Source organism: Schistocerca serialis, chromosome 4 (assembly GCF_023864345.2).
Source record: "Schistocerca serialis cubense isolate TAMUIC-IGC-003099 chromosome 4, iqSchSeri2.2, whole genome shotgun sequence".
Lineage (NCBI taxonomy): Eukaryota > Metazoa > Arthropoda > Insecta > Orthoptera > Acrididae > Schistocerca > Schistocerca serialis.
In genome coordinates this window covers 474959298-474980457 of record NC_064641.1, presented here as the reverse complement: position 1 = coordinate 474980457, position 21160 = coordinate 474959298, and the positions used below count along the sequence as shown (strand labels likewise).

The 21160-nt window shown below is 42.2% G+C and overlaps 2 protein-coding genes across 2 annotated transcripts in view; one reads left to right on the top strand and one right to left on the bottom strand.

Moving 5' to 3' along the window:
• LOC126475150 (GTP-binding protein Di-Ras1) overlaps positions 1 to 21160 on the bottom strand; it is a 1323975-nt gene that overhangs the window by 981069 nt on the left and 321746 nt on the right. The gene's annotated exons all lie outside the window — the stretch shown is intronic.
• LOC126475149 (pancreatic lipase-related protein 2-like) overlaps positions 1 to 21160 on the top strand; it is a 429898-nt gene that overhangs the window by 252135 nt on the left and 156603 nt on the right. The window contains exon 2 of the mRNA XM_050102764.1: positions 4664 to 4763. Within this exon, the coding sequence (XP_049958721.1) occupies positions 4664 to 4763 (100 nt within the window). The remainder of the gene's footprint in view (positions 1 to 4663; positions 4764 to 21160) is intronic.

Sequence of the window (21160 nt, the reverse complement as noted above, 5' to 3'; positions counted from 1 at the left end):
TTATATAGCCCGTTATTTCCCGCAGATACACTGCTGCGGCTTCGTGATAAGTTCTTCGTGGTTATCGGTAGGCGACTCGGTGGACAATGGATCAGTGCTTTCCGTTGTTTCGCTTCAAGTAGACCTCTCTACCAGCCTTCAAATGTTAGCGTACTAACAACTGTTGACACTACCTACCGCTAACACATAGTGCTTGATATCATAACTGGGCAAACTTGCAAACCTTCACTTTTGTCAGAAAAGATAATTATTCCAGAATGAAATTTTCACTCTCAAGTGTGTTCTTTCTTCACTGCACTGTACAGATCGTTCGAAATTGCCAATTGGGATGTGACTTCTTTTACAGGATATTTACTAGAACTATACGACTAAAGCTGTTTGTCACTTGGAAGTGAGCTAAAGCTCTAAACTGGCCAGCAGCGCCAAATAAAATGCTTACTTTAAGGTAACAGCCTGCTGGAAATAATAATTATCTTGAAACTTCTTGGCAGATTAAACCTGTGTCACAGACCGAGACTCGAACTCGGGATCTTTGTCATTCGAGGGCAAGTGCTCTGTGAAGTTTGGAAGGTAGGAGACGAGGTACTGGGGGAATTGAAGCCGTGTGGACGGGTCGTGAGTCGTGCTTGGGTAGCTCGGATGATAGAGCACGTGCCCGCGAACGGCAAAGGTCCCGAATTCGAGTCTCGGCCCGGCACACACTTTTAATCTGGCAGAAAGTTTCAAGATAATTATTATTTCCAGCGGGCTGTTACGTTAAAGTAAGTATGTTATTTGGCGCTACTGGCCACTTTAGAGCTTTAGCTCACTTCCAAGTGACAAGCGGCTTTAGCCGTATACTTGTAATAAATATCCTGTAAAAGAAGTCACATGCCATGATGTGTACCAAAACAAGACCATAGCGCTCAGTAACGTGGGCTCTAAAATGCATATTTTCGCTACTGTGAAACACATCCCTTCTACTGTAAGCTCTTGACAATTTCGAAAGATATGTACAGTGCAGTGAAGAAAGAACACATTCCTCTGTTATTGGCAGTGGATACAGCATACGTGTGTTAGTGCTCTTACTGTAAACAGTACTCACAGTTTTGGGCGAAAGAAATGCATGCATTAGTTTTAATGTAACCAGTCTGTGTTTCGATAAGTTTGTTTAATGATTTCACACTGTACTTTTGCCACTCCACTTACCACCTTAATGGAAACACGGGAAATGCCAGACATGATTTTCTGCTATGCTCTGGCAAATGGAAGTAGCTGTCAAGCCAACATCCTGTATGCTGCAAAACATCCACAACGAATGGTTTCATCTGCAAAATTATAAGTTATTCTACAGTGTAAAAGCGTTCCACAAACTTTAGTTTTTATTAGTTGTTAAATATTTCTCCAGTTATTTATTAGTTAATGTAACTGTTTTTGCGTGAGAAAAATGTAATACCTTCCTCTTAACCAATCTGCATGTCATCATTTTTCTATCTGTAACATCTTTTGTGTAAATAGTTCTGTGTACGTCGCACGTAACTTTATCTGTGTTTGCGATATTCAGTTGTCACCTGAAGATAGCCGAATAAGCTGAGAGCCAGATCTTGATCACATCAATATAATACTGCGGAACATTAGGAAGTGTTCCGCATTTAACATGATTACAATCTTCTGACAAGCACCGGTGGAAAATTCAATTAATGTTATTCCAAAAACTTATAAAAGCACAAACTGGTTCCATTAGAACTATTGTATGCGCTGCACTTACCCAGAACTGTGAATACGGTTTACAGTAACAGCGCTAAGGTATATTTACGGCATGCTGCATCCATGGAGAATAACGGAGGAATTGTCCTTATTTGTTACTGCATTTTGTTGGTCGCTCCTAATTGCAACGAGCCTGCCGTAGAAGCGATGTGTTTTACAGTAGCGAAAATGAACAAACGTTCATAGCTCTTAAAGTATGGATTTTAGAGCCCATGTTTATACATTTTTGCGGCCCATACTACCACTTCCCAACGTGTGGAACACCTCTGTATACATGGGTTATGCATGTTTATTCCGATACAAACAACTTTCTGGGGAGGCCAACTACAGCGCAGAGACATAGTGAGTAACAACACTCAATAAAGATCCAAGTAATTATAAACAACAACAATTACATAGTCAAAAATGATGAGGTTTTCCCAAAAGCTGCATAGCTGTGTGAAGGTGCTTTATTCGCATCTACCGGTTTCACGTCAGTACAGAGGCATCTTAAGGTTTCTTTGTCAAGAAGACAAACCACTGTGTGAAATTTTTGAAATGGTAGAAATACAGAATCATAGTGCTGACATTCAACATAACCGCTAAATAGCGTCAAGACGCTATGCTTTACAAAGGGGAAGCTCCGCTCCTAGCCTGCTGCATGATCTCATCGGGAGCGAATAGGATTTAACATACGATGATAACGAAAGTGAGGACTTAAAATATCAATCTAGTTACAATCAAAATACGATACGAAAGATTACATGAATGTAAGTTGGCCGTAGTAATAATTACTTTACGTCTGCAGAAGATAAATAAAGATGTGTATGAAGAACCAATAAAATTATTTGTGAGAATGTCAAACTGCTTTCTACGGGCATTGCGCGAAATATTAAACTGAGGTGTAGACACAAAGTAAGCACAGAGACGACAGCCGTTGCCATGGCGACGGTATCGAGGAACATCTCGATGAACAGCGTCAATGGCGGGGAATTTGGTGCGCTAGAGATGTAACGGCGTAAGGACGCCTTGGGTCAACCTGGAGAAAGGGCTCAAGGTTGTTCACGCACGTCTGTAGTTATCTTTTGCAAAACGTAAAATAATTGTTACTACAGACATCTTACATTTATATAACCTTTCATTTATTTTAGTCGTATCTAGGCTGATATTTTAAGTTCTCACGTACGTTCTCATCGTATGTTAAATATTATTCGCCACCAATGGGATCATTGCAGCAGGCGAGGGTGGAGCTTCGCCTTCATAACGCATGGTGCTTTGACGCTATTTATCAATTATCAAAGATCTCTTCCGACACTTTTCAGTGCTTCGCTCGTCGTCTCTGTTCACCATCTAGTGGTATAAAAGCCTTTCTGTTTAATTCTGATCACGTATCCATATTTTATTGTGTGGATGGTTTGTATAATTTTGGTACCTGTTACCCTTCAAAGAAAATTATTCATCTTATTTAGGAGACATGGTCTGATGATGTTGATCTACTAGTAAATATGATAGAAACAGGTTACCACTGACATGCGATTCTTAATTTTCAGTAAAAACTTGCGACAAATAGAGATTATTATTTTAAATTATCTAATCAAATCTACCCTGGAGATTACTTATGAATTGCCATATGTGAAGTTGGTCGATGTACGGCGGACATAAAATGTGGACTGGCAATAGCAAGAAACTAATTTCTGAAAAGAGAAATACTTAAAATACAAAACTTGTCTTCAGAAACTTGTCTAAAGGTATTATCTGGAGTGTAGCCTTGTATGGAAGGGAAACCATGGGAAATAAGTACGAGGACGCACAGAAAAGTAACGCCTCCGATTTTTTTTATGCGAAACTGTTACAGCTTTCAAATAAAACAAACTTTATTAGCATTCTACATCTTTGTTCTTCATGTACACTTATTTATTTGGCAACATATTCAACTTGGTGTCGATCACATTACTCCAAACAAGAGACCAGTTTGCTGATACCGTCACTGTAGAATGTTTATGACTTTATTGACGGATCCACACTCTCACCTCTACTTGAACTCCTTAATCACTATCACAGTGAAGTACTCGAAAATGTTCTTTTTCTGGAAACAAATGAAAATCCGATGGGGCCAAGTTCGACGGAAGATGTTCGACAAAATTGAGCCCAACGCGTCGTATTCTCGCTGATGACGCAGCGTTCGTCTGTGGTCTGACATTTTCATCCTCTTCGAATTCGAAACTCGATTACAGCACGTTTCTTGCCTATCGACATAGTCAAGCTATACACCGCCATGTTAAGCGCTGCATTTCAGAGCACTCTAGCGGCAGAGGGCTGCAAATATGTAGACACAAAGAATGAAGATGTAAACCATTAATAACGTTTGTTTTATTTAAGCAAGCGCCTAGGAGTTTTCACACAAAAAATTTGAAGACATTACTTTGCAGCACACCCTCGTAGTATAAAAAGAAGGAATTTGAAAAGTGGTGCTGCAGAAGATTGCTGAAGATTAGATGGATCGATTAGATGAGTAACGACGAGGTATTGAATCGAAGTTGAGAGAAAAGAAAATTATGACACATCTTGTCTAAAAAGACTGATAGAACACATCCCGAAGCATCAAGTTTGACTATTGGATTAAAAATTTTAGAGGGAGAACGAAGGAAGTTGTAGTAGATGTACGTTGCGATAAGTTTGCAAAGATTCTTGCACAGGACAGACTATCACAGTGTGTTCTAGCAAACAAATATTCCGAACAAAAACCACCAAAACACAATTAGGGTAAAATAGTTTCAACGAAAATATTATCATTACTAGTTCTGAAATAATCGTTTTAAATATAGATATTTGTTTTGTATTCTACTGAACACTGTAGCAAGCAATGTGCTGATAAGTTTTGCAACTTTTTCGCTGTTATCGCTTCTTTTGCTGAAAGCTGTGTTTCCTTTGTTGACAGCCGCTGGACCTGTGACGACGACCTCCATCACAGAGTTCGTGGGCAGCGAGTTCATTGAGCTGTCTGAGGACGACGACGTGCAGTTCCATCTGTACACGAGGTCAGTACCTCCCCAAAGACGCCCGGCCCCAAGTAGGCCTGTCATCTGTTGATCTGATAAAGGAGATTATGTGGTACCTGACTCTGGATAGGACAAGCGTTGTCTTAAAGAGCTCGCTTACTTTGAATTGCTTACATTCACATGCTAATCGGATAAAGCAGCTTGCCGAAGTTAATTAGGAGACAGATAAACCTGTATCTCGAAGCAGAATCTGTATGTCTCGCCGCTTCGGTATTCGAACAAAGTGCGGACGACATCAAAATACTGGTCTCATTTCCTCTGTAAAAAGTGCCTCATAAATACTTTAAAGTAGCAATGGTGGTTCCAAGTATTATTTTTTCTTAGCCAAGATTTTGTCGGTAAAATTAAAATCTCCGCTGTTCTGAAAGTTTTTTTTACATTGATACACCTCGGTTCATTACTGTTGCTCAACATTGAGGTGTAAACAATAATTGGAAAAAGTGTTGTAAATATGCTAGATACTAACTAAGGTGCTAAGAAATAGCATACAAGTACTTCCAAAGCAAGATATCCAGATCATTGAAATCTTGGGAGCTTAATTTTTTTACAGTGAATCCTCACAAATACCACTAGCCAATTTCAGTTTGTAGAGGAAATTTTAAGTGCGTTTTGTGGAATGGTTATGCAAGTGGAACACGTATCATATTTAACTGTGGGTAAGCGATTGATGTTTCGATTGGATTCTAATTCTGCCGAAGGCAGCTGGCAATTGCTTTGCAGGCTGAAACTCTTTGCGTTTGACAAGAGAAATAAAGAAGAATTTCAAATTCCTCTGTGGCTTCCTCACCAGAATGACTTTCTTCAGTCTACGGACCATGTTCAATAGTGTTATCACGAGACTCATTGTCATTCACAGTATTTTCAATCAGTGTCAAATGCACGGTAAGTTCGAATAGTTCCAAGCGCCTTATGGACGTCGGTAGGCAGCGAGCAGCACACGGCTGTTAGTCCAGTAGCCTATGCGTTGGAAATAAAACACTCACTGCCGAACATCACTGGTCTCGCCGGAAATAGACATTTATTCAGTACCTTTCACTCTTATTAGATTCAGACTGTCACTAAACAACTTTATATTAGAAAAACATGTGACAACTACAACCCGCCCCCCCCTTTCCATATACCAGTGCGTGTTACTGCTTTCGTGACGGTGAGGTGCGCCGGCTCCGGATCGAATCCGCCCGGCGGATCAACGACGAGCATCGGCCTGGGGGTGGTTTTTAGGCAGTTTCTCACATCCCAATATGTGACTACCGGGCTGATACGCAAGAACCGCCTCAGTTATATAATTCACAAACGTTTAGAAAGCTTTCGTACCCTTCCACATGAATCACACTACGCGCAGACGGTTGTGGTACACACATTCCGCACAGGGGAAGCGGAGAGGGTAACGGGGAGGCGACAGGAAGGGAATGCGGCCACCCTTAAAAATTAACCGTTCAATATCTGTTAACAACCACGCCGACCCTAGCAGATGCAGGACAAAGGAAAAGAAGAAAAAGATTGTTAAGGCAGCTGCAGTACTAAGATAAGTTGTAATTCGTAAACACTACAAGATACATACTAAGCGAAATCATTAGCAACGTTATTCGTTTCTAGTAAGAAAAGAAATAAAAATCAGCTAAATAAATTTTCTGTTTCTGAAATTTAGTGAACCAAGTATAGTGTATGGAGTTACTTTTCTCAAATCACATGAAATGTTTTTGGGGGTTTTTACAGAATTTTTTTTCGAGCCGCAGCTATGTTCTTACAGAAGCCTTATCCAAAAATAAAATCTACTGAATTCAGTCATATACCGATAAGATTTCTACTGACGTACATGCTAAACGTAGAGAGATGTAAGGCTCACAAATATCGATAAGGCGTGTATGTTTCGTAATAAAATTACAGTTTTCATGCCACAGTTATTTCGAAGCAATAATACGGGGGTAACGAAATGAAAACATTACGTCGATTATTGTAACGCAAGTGCGAGATTCGATTCTTTCCTGGCGTACAGAGGATCTAGAAACTAATAGTTTAACTGTTAATGTTTTTGTCACAGAAAGACTACTCCAAAGTGTTAAGTCCCTTTTAAGGTTAAGGTAACAAAGGACATAGTGATTATAAAAGGAAAATAGGGAAAATAATCATTTGTTTGTTGAATCGATTCACTTATAACTTAACGAAATGTACAGTGAAAATTCTCTGCTACGGACTTTACAGAGATTCCTAGAATTTAAATGTAGATATACTGTCATGGCGGCAAGTTTCCAGGAATCAGAAATATAACAGATGATACGTATTAGTAGACTCGAAAAAAAAATAAAAAGAAATTTAATTTGACAGAAATCAAAAATTTACCGCCGTGTGGTCAGTACTAAACAGTTAATACAACTGTAGTACGCTATGAAATTACAGTAGTACTGAAAAAAATATTCAGCGCTCATCCATTGCTGAAAATATCCAGTACTTACAAGTAATTTTCCTCTTTCAGTATTAGTCCAGAGATTAAATATCACACCACTGATTAAATTACTGTACTGTCGTTGCTAGCGCCTCTGTGAATTAGGAAGAGCTGCCAAAACCAATTGAGCAGACTTTAATTATTGTTTTCAGGAAAAAGGAAGATGCGCCCATGTTAATGAGTTACGAGACATACATCACTAAACGTGTGGATTCCTTTCGTGTTGCTAACAAAAGTTTTTCGCATGCAAACTAGCTTGCACACGGAAGTTTGTAGGAACACTTCTATGACACATATATTCAGCTTTGGCACAGATCATAGCAATGCACGGAACACTCGCGGGAACTTAGTATCCCAAAGACGATGGGTCGCTTGCTCGCTTAATGCTTTTGGAGAGGGAGGATTTTAAGTATACGCTGTGAGGAATTCTTTCCTCTGCAACCGATAATTTTGGATGTAGCACTTCTGTTAAGGAGAAAACTTCGAATTGCTAACAGATTTAATTAGACACACATTTACCTTCCACAAAAATTTTATTTGACGTATTAGTTTCAGTCTCTGACAATCTATTTTGCTAGTTGCCGTTTAGGGGAAAAATTGGGAATCTGACTAATTGACTGTTCCGTGGTTGTTGCCAGAATATTTTATATGCTGAGTGGCAAAACAAACGACACTGGTGTAATTGTAGAATAATACACCAGTGTGTTGCGTTTTATCATTCAAGATTCACCTACTTTGCTTCATATTATCGGCGGATGACTCTTCATTGAAACATTTCAAAATGGCCTCGTGATTATAAAGATTTAATGAGGACTTCTCTTTCTAATAAACTACGCCTCATAAGAACATTGATTTGATGCCGCTTGACTTCTGATTCTCAGTTTACAACTCTGTGAGTCCTGTAAGACGCAATGATAAAACTGCTGTGGGTAGGCCTTGCGCCTGTCCATCCAGCAGTCGACATTGCATCCGAGGGAGGCAGTTGCATAGTTCGTAGGGGCCAGCCTTTCCGCAGACAGGCGCATCTGAGCCACGATCTGCCTAGCCAACAGACGGCATCCGAAGCCCGGATAAGGTGCCCACGGACGTATTCCCCTCCGCGGGCCATGTGAATGAAAGCCTACTGTACTTTTGTGCCCGGGCTATGTTTAGTCCGTCGTTCGAGCCACGACGAGCACTTCACTCAGAGTGGGCTTCCTCGGCCAGACATCGCTCTTAACATTAATAACATTATTAAGTTCCAAGCTCTGGCCATGAAGGGCACGTTTCTTGACTCTGTAACCGGTACTACTCTGTCAAATACACTATGTGACCAAAAGTATCCGGACACCTGGTTGAAAATGACTTACAAGTTCGTGGCGCCTTCCATCGGTAACGCTGGAATTCTGTGTGGTGTTGGCCAACCCTTAGCGTTGATGACAGCTTCCATTCTCGCAGGCATACGTTCAATCAGGTGCCGGAAGGTTTCGTGGGGAATGAAGTCCATTCTTCACGGAGTGCTGCATTGAGGAGAGGTAACGATGTCGGTCGGTGAAGCCTGGCACGAAGTCGGCGTTCCAAAACATCCCAGAGGTGTTCTATGGATTCAGGTCAGGACTCTGTGTAGGCCAGTCCATTACAGGGGTGTTATTGATGTGTAACCACTCCGCCACAGGCCGTGCATTATGAACAGGTGCTCGATCGTGTTGAAAGATGCAATCACTATCTCCGAATTGCTCTTCAACAGTGGGAAGCAAGAAGGTGTTCAAAACATCAATGTAGGCCTGTGCTGTGATACTGCCACGCAAAACAACAAGGGTTGCAGGCCCCCTCCATGAAAAACACGGCGGAACCATAACACCATCGCCTCCGAATTTTACTGTTGGCATTACAAACGCTGGCAGATGACGTTCGCCGGACATTCGCCATACCCACACCCTGCCATCGGATCGCCACATTGTGTACTGTGATTCGCCACTCCGTATAACGTTTTTCTACTGTTCAATCGTCCAATGTTTACGCTCCCTATACTAAGCGAGGTGTCGTTTGGCAGTTACCGGCGTGATGTGAGGCTTAGGAGCAGCCGCTCGACTATGAAGTCCAAGTTTTTTCACCTCCCGCCTAATTGTCATAGTACTTGCAGTGGATCCTGATGCAGTTTGTAATTCCTGTGTGATGGTCTGGATAGATGTCTGCCTGTTACACATTACGACCATCTTAAACTGTCGGCGGTGTCTTTCAGTTAACAGATGGGGTCGGCCTGTACGCCTATGTGCCGTACGTGACAATTCACGTTTCCACTTCACTATCAGGTCGGAAACGGTGAACCTAGGGATGTTTAGCAGTGTGGAAATCTCGCTTTCAGACGTATGACACAAGTGACACCCAATCACCTGACCACGTTGGAAGGCCGTAATTTCTGCGGGGCGCCCTATACTGCTCTATCACGATGTCTAATGACTACTGAGGTCGCTGATATGGAGTGCATGGCAGTAGGTGGCAGCGCAATGCACCTAATATGAAAAACGTATGTTTTTGGGATGGCCGGATATTTTGATTACATAATGTAGCTCCTCAGTTTGCCTCAGGCGGCTGAGTGTACCTCATTGTAGTCCTCCCAGTAAGGATAAATCCCTAGCAGTAGCGGAAACTGGGCAGGGGCCCTCCACATGGCAGTTACGAGCGCTGGCTGCTCAGACACAGAGACGGACGCATTAATAGCGAATTCATTAAAAATCAGAAAGAAGAAGAACACTTGATTTATACATTCAGCTAATATGTTGGTCATTTTTAAAAGAAAATTTTCGATAAATCTTTTTCTGGATTCCGAATATATTCGACATTCGTTTTATGACTGTTGATATTTTTGAAAATATCGGAAACCGTTATATCTATATTTAAGAATATATTGTCGGCTCTCGATAAAGCGAGGAAAGGTACCGATGTATCGACGGAAGAAGTACCGGCGTTCCGACCCATTAAAATATCGACCAGATTTTCTTTACTTCACGTCAATGGTGACCAGTTTTTATGTCATCAGTCTATAGGTTTCGCTCTATAATGACCATCTTCAGATCTGTTTTATAAAAACTTGTCATGGTATACCGGAAGACAGTATATTAGGACATGTTTTTATAAATTAGATCTGAAGATGGTCATTATATACCGAAACCGGTAGTCTGATGACATAAAAATTTGTGACCGTAGACGTGAAGTAAAGGAAATTTATTCTGTTTCCGGGTCACTGTTCAATTCGCGCACATGTCGCAGCTTGGGAAAAATATCGGCTTCACACTGTAAATATATAGCCGGTTTTAGAGAGGTATATTTAAGTATCGATTTATTATTAGATATTCTGTACGTCAACAAATTCTCAGTCTGCCTATCCCCTTTAGAGCAAGAAGTGATAGGAAAACTATGCAAGTTCATGCTCGGCGATAACCGCTTTGCAAACCATGGTAACTGTATGTAGGTGGCACAATAAAAGGTGTCCGATGGGTCCGTCACTCGGTTTTATCACATATCGGATTTGTCAGGAACACATCATGTCGACTTCCCTGTTTTTTCATTTTTGTCACTAGGAGCTGTATCAGCACTGATTGGTGGAGCTGAAGCTTGGAGTTTCTGTTTGTAGCGTGAAATGCTGATTACGTCACCATTTCCCCTCATACGTCTCCGCCCACGGCAGAGACCAAACCTGTCATTTAGATTTGTGTTTAACATTTTCAACAATTGTTGTTGAAGACTGCCAATGTGAAAAAATAGCAAACTAGCTGCGTTAAAATTTTGTTTTTTAACGCCACTGGTGTGCTATTTTTACACATCGGAAAGCTTTTAATTCCATTTACATCGCGATTCCCCAGTGCAATGGCACTTCTTCTTTTGTACCACCTATACTTGCTTCACACAGTCAAAGGGAAAGATTTTACGTGATGAAAGTTCAAAACGTAATAAGTCTCCTTCACACAGTGAAAGTAAAATTATGTTCTACTTCAGTTTCAAAAGAACAACTTCAAACATGTACCAAAAATTTTGAAAAAATATAATATAAAATAAAAATATTGGCATTCGATATTGCCATTTTTATATCGACGTATCGATGTGGCGAAGGACAGAGTGTCACCGATACATATAGATATTTTTTGCAAAGAGTATCGATTTATCGATATTTTATTGACAGCCCTAGTTCGAATGAAAAGTACCGTTCCACTATGTTTGATGCAACCAGTAAGGGGAAAAGCACTCAGTCGCGAATAATGTTTATAGCATATCCAGATTTTGGACATTGTGTGGCCGTCCTCAGTGCTATAGGACATGTAAACAATCAGTTACAATAAGATAACATTCATGTCTTATTGAATGCACACTTGTATAACCCTTAAATGTGAGTCGATGAAGAAATACATACCAATAAGACATGAAAACCACTTAAATCTGTACCGGGTGATCACAAAGTCAGTATAACTTTGAAAACTTAATAAACCACGGAATAAAGTAGATAGAGAGGTAAAAATTGACACACATTCTTGGAATGACATAGGGTTTTAAGAAGAAGAAAAAAAAGCAAAGTTCACGAAATGTCCAATAGATGGCGCTGGACTGCTACCGTGACGGGTGAGAGGTACGCCGATATGTTACAGAATCGCATCATCCCTAGCCTGCCGGATAAACACCTGCTGGAACTTACGATGTTTATGCAGGATGGCGCTCCACCCCATATTGCTAGACGCGTGAAAGATCTCTTGCGCACGTCGTTTGGTGACGATCGTGTGCTCATCCGCCACTTTCGTCATGCTTGGCCTCCCAGGTCCCCAGACATCAGTCCGTGCGATTATTGGCTTCGGGGTTACCTGGAGTCGCAAGGGTATCGTGATCGACCGACATCTCTAGGGATGCTGAAAGACAACATCCGACGCCAATGCCTCACCATAACTCCGGACATGCTTTACAGTGCTGTTCACAACATTATTCCTCGACTACAGCTATTGTTGAGGAATGATGGTGGACATATTGAGCATTTCCTGTAAAGAACATCATCTTTGCTTCGTCTTACCTTGCTATGCTAATTATTGCTATTCTGATCAGATGAAGCGCCATCTGTCGGACATGTTTTGAACTTTTGTATTTTTTTGGTTATAATAAAACCTCATGTCATTCCAAGAATGTGTGTCAATTTGTACCTCTCTACCTACATTATTCTGTGATCTATTCAGTTTTCAAATTTATACTGACTTTTTGATAATCCGGTACATCTTTCCAAGTGAACTACTCATATCAAAGGTTGATTTCACACTGATGCCGTTACAGTTACAGTTACAACACAACTGGCTTCATTTTACTATAGAGCCATGTTTAAACTGAGGTGACGAAAGTCGTGGGATACCTCACAATATCGTGTCGGACCTCGTTTTCCCCGGCGTACTGCAGCAACTCGACGTGGCATGGACTCAACAAGTCGTTGGAAGTCCCCTGAAGAAAGATTGAGCCATGCTGCCTCTATAGCCGTCCATAATTGCAAAAGTGTTGCCGGTGCAAGAGTTTGTGCACGAACTGACCTCTCGATTATGTCCCACACATGTTCGCTGGGATCCGCTTCGGGTGATCATTCGCTCGAACTATTCAGACTGTTCTTCAAACCAATCGCGAACGATTGTGGACCAGTGACATGGCTCGTTGTCATACGTAAAGATGAATAACATCTTCGTTTGGGGCCATGAAGTCCATGAATGGCTGCAAATAATCATTTCCAGTAAATTATCGGTTCAGCTAGACTGGAAGATCCAGTAAATTCCATGTGAACACAGTGCACAACATTGTGGAGCCACCGCCAGCTGGCACAGTGCTTTGTTGGCAACTTGGGACCATGGCCTTCGTGAAGTCTGCGGCACACTCCAATCACATGGACCCTACCATCAGTTCTCGGTAACTGAAATCGGGACTCATCTGACCATGCCGGAGTTTCGAGTCTATGGTCCAACCAATACGATCACGAGCCAGGAGAGGCGCTGCAGGCGATGACGCACTGTTAGGAAAGGCACTCGCGTCGGTCGGCCGTTGCCATAGCCCATTAACGGAAAAAATCGCCGCACTGTCCTAAGGGATACGTTCGTCGTAAGTCCCTCATTGATTTTTGCGGCGATTTAATGCAGTGTTGCTTGTCTGTTAGCACTGACAACTCTACGCAAACGTCACTGCTGTCGGCCGTTAAGTGAAGGCATCGGCCCGTGCGTTGTCCGTGGTGAGAGGTAATGGTTGAAGTATTGATGTTCTCGGCAATCTCTTGACACTGTGAATCTCGGTATGTTGAATTCCCTGACGATTTGCGAAATGGAATGCCCCGTGCGACTAGCCCCAACTACCATTTCGCGTTCAAAGACTGTTAATTCCCGGCGTGTAGCTACACTCACGTCGGAAATATTGTCACGTGAATCACCTGAGTACAAATGACAGCTACGCAACTGACTGCACTTTTCTATCTTGTGTACGCGATAGTATCGCCATCTGTACTGACCCCATGCATTACCTTTACTTTACAATTCATAAGTTTCATCACTGTATTTGTTATTTTGTACTTTTAAAACAGTAACGTATGTAAAACAAATAAGTTGGTTTTTAACTAAAAATAGTGAGTAATGCTTTACATTTGTAGATGGTGTTAATTATGTGAAGTAAACGATGACATTGGTTACTGCCGCACTGTTTACAACTGCACATAGTTTAAAAATTAGCAAACATTATGTTCGCAGAACTCCAAAACTTAGTTACAGATCTTGCATCGGAATGTCAACTGGTTGGCTTGAACATGAACCTTTCCAAAACAAAAGTAATATCCAACAAATGGGTCCCAGCTGGAGATGTGAAAGTCAAGGACAGTCTACTAGAAGAGGTCAGTGAATATGTCTACCTTGGCCAGATTATAAATATGAAGGGAGACATAAGACCAGAAATCTATCGACGCATCAAGCTTGGCTGGCAAGCATTTGGGAAGAATTCAAAAGTATTCAGATCAAAAATGCCAGTAAATCTGAAGAAAGCAGTATTTGATCAATGCATTCTTCCTGTGATGACGTACGGATGCGAGACATGGACACTGAACTCATTCACAAAAGGGAAACTTAGGACAGCACAGAGAGCCATGGAGAGATCAATGCTGGGCTATACAAGAAAGGACAGGAAAAGGGCAGATGACATCCGGTCTGTGACGAAGGTTAATGACATCTTAGAGAGAGTAGGTTCCTTGAAATGGCAGTGGGCTGGCCACGTCGCAAGAAGAAAAGACAACAGATGGACGAAGTTAGTACTGGAGTGGAGTCCGAGAGAGCACCGGAGGCCTAGAGGAAGACCACCAGACAGATGGGACAAAGACATCAAGAAGATCGCTGGTAACACCTGGCAGAGAGCTGCCCAAGACCGTCCCACTTGGAGAAGACTTCTGAAAGCCTACCTGAATCCACGACTCGAAGAGGCCACATCATCTAATGATTGAATTGGCTGATGATGATGATGATGATGTTCAAAATACCTTATTTAAGAAATTTTTTAGTTAAATCTGTGTTACCTACTAAGCACAGCTGAAAGGAATTGGAAGACACAGTGGTGTCGTAGATTATCGTTCCAACAGCTGTGGGTTAAAAGGACCAAAAATCTTTCTTATTTAAAGTGTTCTTTCCCGTAAGTTTCACGTAGAAAAGCCAATAAACTTGTAGTAATTTGTGAATACACTATATTTGCCTACAGAAATTTTGTACTCACAAGCGATGTAGAAGGTGCGTTATAGGTCGTTCATGTTGTTACAGCCGGCCGGGGTGGCCGAGCGGTTCTAGTCGCTACAGTCTGGAACCGCGCGACTGCTACGGTCACAGGTTCGAATCCTGCCTCGGGCATGGATGTGTGTGATGTCCTTAGGTTAGTTAGGTTTAAGTGGTTCTAAGTTCTAGGGGACCGCTGACCTCAGAAGTTAAGTCCCATAGTGCTCAGAGCCATTTTAGTGTTGTTGCATTTGATGTGTACACTAGCTCACAAATTCCTCTTCAACCTTCTTTCTCTCAACTTGTAACGTTTCAGCTCATTAAAGGTTAGAGTTAGCTACTCTGTCGCTCTTATCGAACAATAAGTGGGTGAACAAGGCTTATGAATACCGAACGTATATCACGAAACGGTACAGTGCACGCTCTGAAAGAACTTCAGTCGGTCGTACGGTGCGGTACTGGTTTACAAAATTGAACGGAACTGTGAGAGCGAAAAAAGTTTTCTAATTATGTTGACCTGCGTATTCCAAGTCTTACTTTCTATGGACGTTGTACGAAAAAGAATTTTACAACAGTAGGGAAAAACGCCAGATTATTCGGAAACTCGACGAACTACGGTTCAGAAATTCTGAAATGCACCGACTGCTCGATTTATCGGTATTTAATTCCGAGCTCACGCTCCAACGGGTAAGCTGTCCGGGAGCGGATGCCGGATGGATGGCTTTAAATCACGATCGGTGCTTAAAACGGCCCGCTTTGCTGCAGTGGCCGAGTTCTGCCAATAAACACGGCGAGCCCCTCGAGAGCTGTGCCCGGCGGCAGGCCGGGGCGGCGGGGATGGCGGGAACCAACGGGGGCCGCGGTTCACGTAGCTTAGCGTAGCAGCCGCACCCTTTGACGGGGAGGGACGGGGCTGGGCCGTTCATTTTTACCTGTGTACCTGCCAATCTCGCAGTCCGTTCCACGAGCGCGCTTCTAGTTCATAGGCATGGATGCGATTTTCAAGAAGCAGCTAAGCAGGTGATGTTCCATAGAAGAACTCATCCATACTTGTATCATAAAAACTGATATATATTTCACATCTTCTCGAAAGCTACTGGACCGATTTCAACCAAACTTGATTCACATAACACTACCTGTTTGGAAAAAATCACTGTGGGGGTACGGATCACCTATATATCAAAGGGATGGCGTCGTTTGTGAAAAGAAGTGTTGCCCACAACACGCGAATACCCATACTTTAGTCAACCAGTGTTTGAGAATCAGTGCACTCAGTGACTTGCAACGAACTTTGCACACAATTTCAAGACCTTTAGGAAACTTTCTTGTTGACAATCAGCACAAAATGGAGCAAGGAAAAGAGTTTACCACTTACCAATTCTTTTCTTTTCCTGTAGTAAAACTGCCGCATAAAGAATGAAGCTTCAATTTATTACTTTTTTACTACTATCTGTATTCGCGACACGTTTTGCAGACAGCACTTGTATATACCAATTAATGTACCAGTGAAATTATATCGTTGTAGGAGATACGGTTCAGGAGGTATGACACCATAAACACAAAGATGTGGAAGAAGTGCCGTATCATGCAGAACGTTTACATGTATCATTGTACGACACACAGATTAGGTGATATGCCCGAAAAACAGCCGCATCATGCATGACATTATTACTTTTTCACAACGTTCTTCGCAGACAGTAGCTATACACCCTACTGGACATACTTGCAAAATTATATTACTGCACAGCAGATAGTTCAGGGGATACGACTTCAAAAGCATTGAACTGTGTGGAAGTGAAGCTGCACTGCGAAATTTATGTGAAGTATATTTGACATACGTGTAAGCGGGCGAAGTCATTGGTAAAAAGCTTATCCTAAACCCTCGAAACGATTCAACCAAATTTGGTACACATTTTAGTTGAGATCCCGAAAGACATACTGTGGGGGTAAGAACTACCAGTCTCCTATCGGAATGAACGTTCTAACGAGGAGAGCAAAGAAGGAATGAGGAGAGCGACACAAATAGGGTGGAGGAGGAGACTGACCGAGAGAGAGGGAGGGGGGATCGGACAGAGAGCGGAGAGGAGATAGAGAAAGAAAAGAGGATGATATGGAGGTGGGAGGGGGGAAGGGGGGAAGAGGTAGGTAGAGAGACAGGGTGTGATGAGATGAAAAGAGAGAGGGTAAGCAGGAAATAAACAGAGAATAGGAAGAGATGGACAGACAGAGATACAGGAGGAAATTGACAGAGAGTGGGGGGGCGGGGAGGGGGTTTGAAGTTAGTTTTCCATTTAATCTCCTCGTCACAAGCGTGCAAAGTAATTGGGAGTGATTATGTTCGGGGGTTGTATTTTTTAGTGTGCTCGACATCTAGATTTCAGCGCCCACATGAAATTACTGAGACACTATCTGATTAAAACGGTATTCAATGCAGAAAACTTTCCACTGAAACAGCTGGCCGGGGTGGCCGAGCGGTTCTAGGCGCTACAGTCTGGAACCGCGTGACCGCTACGGTCGCAGGTTCGAATCCTGCCTCGGGCATGGATGTGTGTGATGTCCTTAGGTTAGTTAGGTTTGAGTAGTTCTAAGTTCTAGAGGACTGATGATAGAAGCTAAATCCCATAGTGCTCAGAGCCATTTGAACCATATTTTTTTCCACTGAAATATATAATATACTCCTAGCCATTAAAACTGCAGTTTCCTGCAGGCAACAGCGTGTAACAACGATAAATCGCTATGACGTGTGCGACCTCATTCGATTTTTTAGTTTTCGTTCGTTTTATTTGCTGCCATTTACAAATGACCTGCCACCTATAGCGCGATTAAAATTACTTGATAGGTGACGCCTGGCGCTTGCCGCTACAGTGTTTCCACATTCGCTGCCGACGAATGCTCTGTTATAGGCGACACACAAACACGGCGGGTCACTTCACAAATGCTGTTACCATGTAACGCAGAGCAATGTTAGAAGCGGCTGCTGCGAGGTATGACGGGAACGGAAGATGCTTTGTCGGTAGCTAATTTTAAGCGACCAATGAACCAACTGCAGTACACGACGCCTTTTCTAACTCTGAATTCAACTCATTTCCTAATCTAAGCACAGCCTCGTGATGTGCGATGTGCCCGAGGGAACGGCGATCATTAATCTTCGGCAGCACTAAAATCATTATAGCTTTGTTCCTGGTGTTTAAGACTAACTTACAGGCGCAAACTCAAGACAGAATAATTTCAGCTTCAGCGGTAAAAGAAAACTGTAATATCTCACTGTCATCGGCTACCTGAAACTATCCTCATACTGGCTACAAGAGCTACCAACCAACCTGTGAGCAATCCTGGGTGGCACTTGGTTGCAGATTATAGGTGACACAAGCAGACTCCAAACGAAAAAGATAACGATAGGAAGAAAAGTAATTGCAAATAAGGAAGTCAATACGATCAAAATGACGCGAGAAAGTATTAGATATAAAAAAATTATTACATTAAAACAGTTAAGTGAACAAAACTAATAATCAAAGTCTTTTGCCGGCCAATGTGGCCGAGCGGTTCTAGGCGCTTCGGTCCGGAACCGCTCTGCTGCTACGGTCGCAGGTTCGAATCCTGCCTCGGGCATGGATGTGTTAGTTAGGTTAGTTTGATTTAAGTAGTTCTTAGTCTAGGGGACTGATGACCTCAGATGTTAAGTCCCATAGTGCTCAGAGCCATCTGAACCAAAGTCTTTTGATTAGATTTAGAAAAATAAAAAATATCACTGTACATGACGAGATTCGAGCCTATGACCTTCCACAAATGAGGTTTATAATGTACTCACTGCGTTGCACCATTACGCTGAGGAAGATTATTGTATTTATGACTCTGGTGATCCAGTCGCAATGACTGAGTGCAGCCTTCAAAAATTTGGTTTCATGCAATGTCGTGCGGAGCTTATCTAATGTAAGCCGATTTCTATGATCAAAACAACTATAAATGTGACGCTGAATCGCCTATGTGCTGAAGAATCCAGTAGTGTTTGGTTAGTGCTGTGTATGAAAAGTTTTCTGTGTGTGTGTGTGTGTGTGTGTGTGTGTGTGTGTGTGTGTGTGTGTGCTGTTTCTGATGTGGTAATCAAATGCGATGAAACACGAAATAGATGGACCAAATCCAGGATTCGCGATCCAAAAACATGAAGAAAGAATGCCGGATAAGTAATTGGAAATGAACTAATAGTAGTGGCAGTTTCGCAACGGCGAACGATTCGGGCGTGACGCTGAACACTCTGAAGGAAAACAGTTATAACGCATGAAGTGTCAACCATTAATCGGTCTGTGGAGACTAAGACAAGTCGTGTTTTTACAATATCAAACTGTGCATATACATAGTACGAAGCTCTTATTATTCTAACAAAGTTTTAATAATGTTACAGGTTCAGGTACTACTAAACTTAAAACTAAATTGGAAGCGGAACTGCCTAAAATTAGCAATTAATGTATTATGAAGGCAGATAAATAGTGAACATAGTAGAGATTAGATTTGTGGAATACCAACGCCGATGCTGTCAACAAGGGAGAACCTCAGAAAGACTTGCAGCCTCTCGGCTCTGGGCAGCATTTGTGTTATTGTTGATACTTGATTTATTTGCGTGGGGCCGTAGTCCAGGGCATAATTCTTTGCCTAACGTTTCGTATTCCACTGTTTGAGACTTCATCAGGAGCTTTTACGACTTAGAAAATAGTTACAGTCTCAAACAAGCTCAGTGAATCCAACTGAAAAATGGTTCAAATGGCTCTGAGGACTATGGGACTCAACTTCTGAAGTCATCAGTTCCCTAGAACTTAGAACTACTTAAACCTAACTAACCTACGGACATCACACACATCCATGCCCGAGGCAGGATTCGAACCTGCGACCGTAGCCGTCTCGTGGTTCCAGACTGTAGCGCCTAGAACCGTACGGCCACTCCGGCCGGCAGTGAATCGAACTGTTTATACGTATCCACGCAACAGTCGGCTCATGGCGTCATCAGATCGGTGACTAGATCGTAGAGTCGTTCAGATCTTTGTTACGCCGCTTGAAGTGGGAAAGAATTGGGGCCGTTTCTTTTATTTAGACCTATGGCCCTGAAACTTATCTAACAAACGGAGGACTGAAAGAAACTGTGGAGAACAAACCGACTTTTCGCATCTACACTGGGCGTTACATGAAAGACCAAACGAACAACATTTATTTGGCTGACTGCAGCTACACACAGCAAAAATTACATTGTAAATATCTGCCGAAACACCAGATAGAATGCATCTGACGAGATTTACGCGCAAATCCGGTAAATGTGTACTGACGGGAAGAAATCACAGCACCAAGAAGAAGTTGTGCGACATAAACAAAAGTTGGGGTTTCTAAATGGAACGTCAGTGTCCATGGAATGTAAACGTGCGGTGAGGGATAGTGAGCTACCAGTTCATAGGCCCGTTTTTCACACACGGAACATTGAATATGCATAAGTATCGCAGCCTCCTAACAGACCATCTTCCACAGATGCTAGAAGAAGTTCCTCTGCAGACTAGGAGGAACCTGTGGTACCAACATGACGGCTGTCAACCCCATAGTGCAGGAAGAACTACAGCCTGTTAACACGAATTGTTTCCAAATCGTTGGATTGGGCGCAGACGACCTGTACTTTGGCCGGTCCATTCCTCGGTTTTGACATCTGTAAACCCTTTTCTATGAGGTAAGCTGAAAGACGCTGTCTACAAGGACGTGTTAACTATACCCGATGATATGCAACGCATATTACTGCTACCTGCCCGGACATTTCTGCTGAAATGCTAGCACGTGTGCAGCAGTTTTCCCATACAACACTGGAAGCGTGTATAACCTCTGACGATGGTCATTTTGAATATAACTTGTGATGGTCAGTTGTATCGTTACTGGTCATAATCCATATAACTACGTATGCAGTTGTGTTGTTCTTTAGTGTGCGCTAGCACAGGCATTGAACTAGTGTCAGTATAGGAACTTTTCAAAATACGATATCTCGTAAACTATTCGGACTAGAATCCTAGAACAAACACCATTGACATTCTAATTTACGCTACTTTTAATGTGTTAATGTCAATAGGCATTGTTTCGTTTAAAAAGTGTATGTTTGCACAAACATTACACTTTCTAAGTATTATCACAATCTGTTGATTGGCTAACAATATCAGCACCTGACTAACAATCCATTGTATGAA